The following is a 5,004-nucleotide window of genomic DNA, read 5'->3' as shown; positions in this document are numbered from 1 at the left end:
TGCATGTATATTAAAATAGCAAACATTTATTGAGTCCTTTCAATAGCCCACACACTACTTTGAGTACTAGCATCAAATTAATATCTATTTTAATTATTATTCTAATACAAATCTAAGATTAAGAAATGTCGAAAAGATGCTCAACATTTTCTGTCTCACTTTCTACTAAATTTTTCCAAAACAGAGTATCTTACTTCTTTTCTGAGCCTTTTGAAGAATCTAGCATGGGATTCCCACATAGTGGGCACATAGTAAACCTGTAAGAACTGAAATTAAAACTATCTTGCAAGTCAGCACTCTTCTTTCAAAAAAGTCATTTTTAATCAACTATAGACATGGTCCAACTTGTTTGTGTTCAGTGGAAACTAACCTTCCCAAATTACTAGTAGCCAAGTGAAGACAGCTTCCAGGCCTCATGATGTTCAGTACACTGTTTCTTTAGTCTTGTCCTTTTAAAGTGCATTCATGCTTGAATGCATAAGAAAAGCAAATTACCCTCATGGTAGAACTGGCATGTCTTTTCTAAATGAAAAAGAAGTTGGTATGAATTTGGACCAGTTCTTTGGTTTCTTTAACTCTATTTAGGTCTTCTTCTTAGTGACAGCATTTTTTGGAACTGGAAATATAGCTTCTATTAACAGGTAATTTAAAATGAAAACAATATATATGTACTGTAAGTATCTTGTTATTTATACTGAATGATGTATTTTGGAAGTTGGTATGTATTATCACATATAGGTTTACTTTATTTATTTTAATAGCTTCATGATATTCCTTGATATATATATATTCCTATATATATTTCTTGATGTATGCTTGTGTGAGAGTAAGATTTGTGTAAGAGTAAATTTCAGAGAATTAAGCATCCTTTTAGCAGAACCATCTTTTAAAGTTACAGTATGAATTCTAAAATTCTTTTTCTTTATGTTATGGTTTCCTAGCTTTGATCTTGCCTCCGTCTACTGCTTTCTGACTGTGTTTAGTCCTTTTATGATGGGAGCCTTGATGATGTGGAAGGTTAGTTTTCTTATTTGTTGTTTGTATTTGATAGATTAAGATTATGAATTAATTGTGATTTAAGATTATGTAACATATGACAGTAAGACTAAAGCCATTGTGACAAAGTTAAATGGCAATGGAAAGAAAACATCTTTCCAGACATTGTCACCACTGCTAATCTGGAAGCAGAATCCTCTTGCACTTTCTTACAAATACAGTTAATCTTTTTGCCTTACTCTTGAGACTGACTTCAAAAAATTAAGGATTTCATGTTCTAGAAAGTTCTATCAGAGATAATTAAAGCCTGTACAGTACCTGTGATCAAAACTGCAGTGCTGCTAAAGATCCTAAAGCTCCCTCAACCCATTGTCCCCACCCACAAAACTGCCAACATATTATAATCCATGTACCTAGAATTGTTCTACTCCTTTGACAGATATGTCATTGAGTGCTCCATTCATTAGTATGCCAGGCACTAGCTAAGAGCTAACAATACAAAAATAATGACATATTATTAGCTTTCTGGGGATATCAATTCTTTAGAATGAGTAATTCACATTCTACCTTTCTTCTCTAAGGTCATTATACTTATGTTGTTCCCTTTACCACATTTTCTCTACTACAATATCTGGCATATTTTATGCAGTTATTATATAGTTATTTAAATAGAGTAAGGCTAGGCTAAAATCTGATTACCTTCTTTACAGATCATGAAAGAAATATTAAAAATATGTATTTTCTTATAATAGTTTTGTTATTGCACTAATACTGCTATTTTTTGTTTCAGTACTAATACAAATATGTATTGAGGAAGTTTTAAAAAGATGTTGGATGAGGATGTAGCTCATTGTTATAGTGTTTGCCTAGCATATGCAAGGCCCTGGGTTCAATCCCCAGTACCACAAAAACAAACAGACAAAACAAAAACAAAAGATATGTAGTATTTTGTTAAGTCCCATTCTTTATCAAATTATTTTAAAATATTACTCTTAGGGGCTGGGGATTTAGCTCAGCGGCAAAAGCACCTGCCTGGCAAGCGCAAGGTCGTGAGTTCGGTTCCCGGTACTGGAGAAAAACCAAAATAAAATAAAATAAAATAAAATAAAATAAAATAAAATAAAATATTACTCTTTCCTTAATTTTAATTCACATTTCAAAAAATGGTGATTGTTTTGTCTACTAAAGTTTGCAAATCTAGCTAGAAATAAGGAATAAAGAAAAAAAACCTCAACTTATAGTACTAGATCTTTAATCTTCAGCATAATTCATGTAGCTTTAACAACATAATACACTTAACTTTGCTGACTGTTAGTCAGTGAGGACCTTTTAAAAAATGAAAAACAATGATAAAGCAACGATACATGTTTATAGTGTTGTAATATACATATCAGATGAGTTCAGAGATTTTTGAATCAAGTAACAGGCCCTTTAATTTATTTGATTTCGATGTTCATTCTGTGTCTTTAAACACTCTTAGAGTAATTTAAACATTGTCATGAACTGTTAAGATGAGCCAAATAAAAAATAAATTGTAATAAGTTTTTCTTTAGAATATGTGTTAGTGTTTGTTATCTTTTGTGCTGTATATGTTAATGCAGCTTTTTAAATATTTCATCATTATGTTATGCCATTAGTGTTATGCATTTCAGTGTTTGTTCTTCATTAGTATGTAGAGAAGGTAATGGAGAAGTTGAAAATATTTTTATAAGCAGAAATAATATTTGTTTCAAAGCTGAATTCAGGGGCAGATGTCTATAATCCCAGCTACTCACGAGGCAGAGAAAGGAGGATCACAGGGTAGAGGCCAACGTGGGCTACTTAGAAGACTTTAACTCAAAATGAAATGAAAAGGACTGGGGACAGGCAGGGGTGTGATTCAGTGGTAGAGTACCTTGCGGTTCAATCTTTAATAATACTCCCCATCTCCCCCCAAAATAAATAGTACTTGTTTCAAATGCTTGTTACCAATGACATCATTTGTTATTCTTTTAAACAGATTTTAATTCCTTTTGTTCTTGTGATGTGTGCTTTTGAAGCAGTTCAGTTAACTACACAGTTATCATCAAAAAGGTAAGATGAATGTTTAAGAAGCATTGGATCTTCCCATAAATGAGAGTAAACATTTGAAAATATTTCATGTAATTGAGATTAAGACCCTGTAGCATAGATTGTTTATTATAAAAATGAGAAAAATTTACCATTTTAGTCAGGGTTCAGTTGTCATTAGAAAAAATAGTTGGTTCGGACCTCTAGCAGACAAATATGCTCTCAGTCAGTAATAAAATATTATTAGGATATTTTTCAAGCTAGTGAAGAGGCTCTCCAGCAAATAGTAAAACATAAATGTTAAATATTGTAATTACTTGTTTGTTACAAATATTACCGTGCATATGTAAAACAAAGGATATCATTCTAATTTCTTTTGGCTTGTTTTGATAGATTTGTTAACATTATACAGGGCATAAAATTAACTTTTTACATTGCTTAAAATTAACTTTTCTAAATATCAATGATTGACACAGTTACTCAGTCTTGATTTCTACACATTTGCAAGAAAGTCTTCTTTCTGAGTTTTGAGGAATTTCTGGACTAGTGAAGTCTTAAGCAATCAAGATTGATGGAAGAAGGGCCCAGGCCCGCGATATACCTCAGCAGCACAAGTGCTTGCCTGGCAAGTGTAAGGTCCTGAATTTGATTCCTTGTACAACAACAAAAAAAAAGATTGATGGAAGAAAAGCTGTCAACTCATGTATTTGTATTTTTTAACCAGTAAAATTGCCTCATCAGCACAAGGAGTCTCTGAAAAACACTTGATATAAATGTGAAGCTTCTTAGCAGTTTTGTTATTCTTGGATCAAGCTGGCATATTCAGAGAAATAACTAATATAACATAAATTTGCATATTGTTTTTGATGAACTTAAGCTACAACTGGATTTAACATACTATTATACATATTCCATAAGTTTAATTGGTTTTTTCCTACCATTTAAGAATAGTAAAAATCTTGTTTATAGTTTGAAATGAGATAAGTATTCTTTGGCAGAATATTTACATGAATTTAATATTTGCGAGCATTTATGCCTTTAAATTTCACATAAAAACAGTTATTTAGATGTGAGAAAAACTACTGAATGACATGTACTTTTCTTGCATCTCTGTTAGTGAGTAAACTTTTTAGAACGGATTTTGATTAACTTTTGAATATGGACTGGGGATATGTGGAATGAGAAGTAGAAGGGTTGTCCAAGTGTATATATGTGTATGTACATATATTGGTGTGTCTCCGTATGTTTGTGTAGTAATTCTATCTTGAGACTAAGTGCAATGAAAAAGAAATACAAAGGGAGAGAACTGAGTCAAAAGTAGCTAAACTGTGGGTTTATAAAAGTCTTCTCTTTTGATCTTTAAATGATCTTTCAACCTTACTGGACATTAACATTTCCCCCTTAATATTATAGACTCTCAGATTTAATATGTCACACACTGAACCCAGAGTCTTGGCTACTTTTCTTGTTGCTGAGACATAATACCTGACACCCAGAGTTAAAGGAAGAAAGATTTATTTGGGCTCTCAGAGGTTTTAGTACATAGTCAGTTGGCTCCAAGGCAGGGTGCATGGCAGAGGGGCATCACAGAGGAAAAACAGTCTATGGCAGGTCAGGCAAGAGGCAGTAAACAGCAAGCAGCAGCAGCAAACCTCTCTTTCCCTTTTATTCCATCTACGCTGCAAGCCTTTTGGGTTGTGCCACCACACCCAGTGGAACATCCCATTACCCACATCCAGAACAATGCTAAACCAATCAATGGAGAAATCCAATTACCACAACTTTATTTTTTTTTAATTTTCAGAATTTAGCATAGTGCCATTAAAAAATTACTGTGCTTTATTTTTGTACTAAATTTGATGAATTTACATATTATAGTAATGTGTGTTACTATCAACCATTGGAAACAAACAAGATATATTTCTTATATATATATATATATATATATATATATATATA

The 5,004-nt window shown here is 32.2% G+C and overlaps 1 protein-coding gene across 7 annotated transcripts in view; it reads left to right on the top strand.

Annotated features, from left to right (window-relative positions):
• The window catches only part of Pign (phosphatidylinositol glycan anchor biosynthesis, class N), a 135,058-nt gene that overhangs the window by 99,063 nt on the left and 30,991 nt on the right, over positions 1-5,004 (top strand). For all 7 annotated transcript variants that reach the window (XR_001232906.1, XM_013511173.1, XM_013511163.1 and 4 more), the window contains 3 exons: positions 586-641; positions 942-1,017; positions 2,996-3,069. Coding sequence is in view for 6 of the 7 variants with exons in the window: in XM_013511173.1 (XP_013366627.1) it covers positions 586-641; positions 942-1,017; positions 2,996-3,069 (206 nt within the window). In the remaining variant the exon portion in view is untranslated. The remainder of the gene's footprint in view (positions 1-585; positions 642-941; positions 1,018-2,995; positions 3,070-5,004) is intronic.

This window comes from Chinchilla lanigera, unplaced genomic scaffold (genome assembly GCF_000276665.1).
Source record: "Chinchilla lanigera isolate Chin_1 unplaced genomic scaffold, ChiLan1.0 scaffold00001, whole genome shotgun sequence".
In the NCBI taxonomy this organism is placed as follows: Eukaryota; Metazoa; Chordata; class Mammalia; order Rodentia; family Chinchillidae; genus Chinchilla; species Chinchilla lanigera.
The sequence above is the reverse complement of the archived record's forward strand: the minus strand, read 5'-3'. Positions and strand labels throughout refer to the sequence as shown.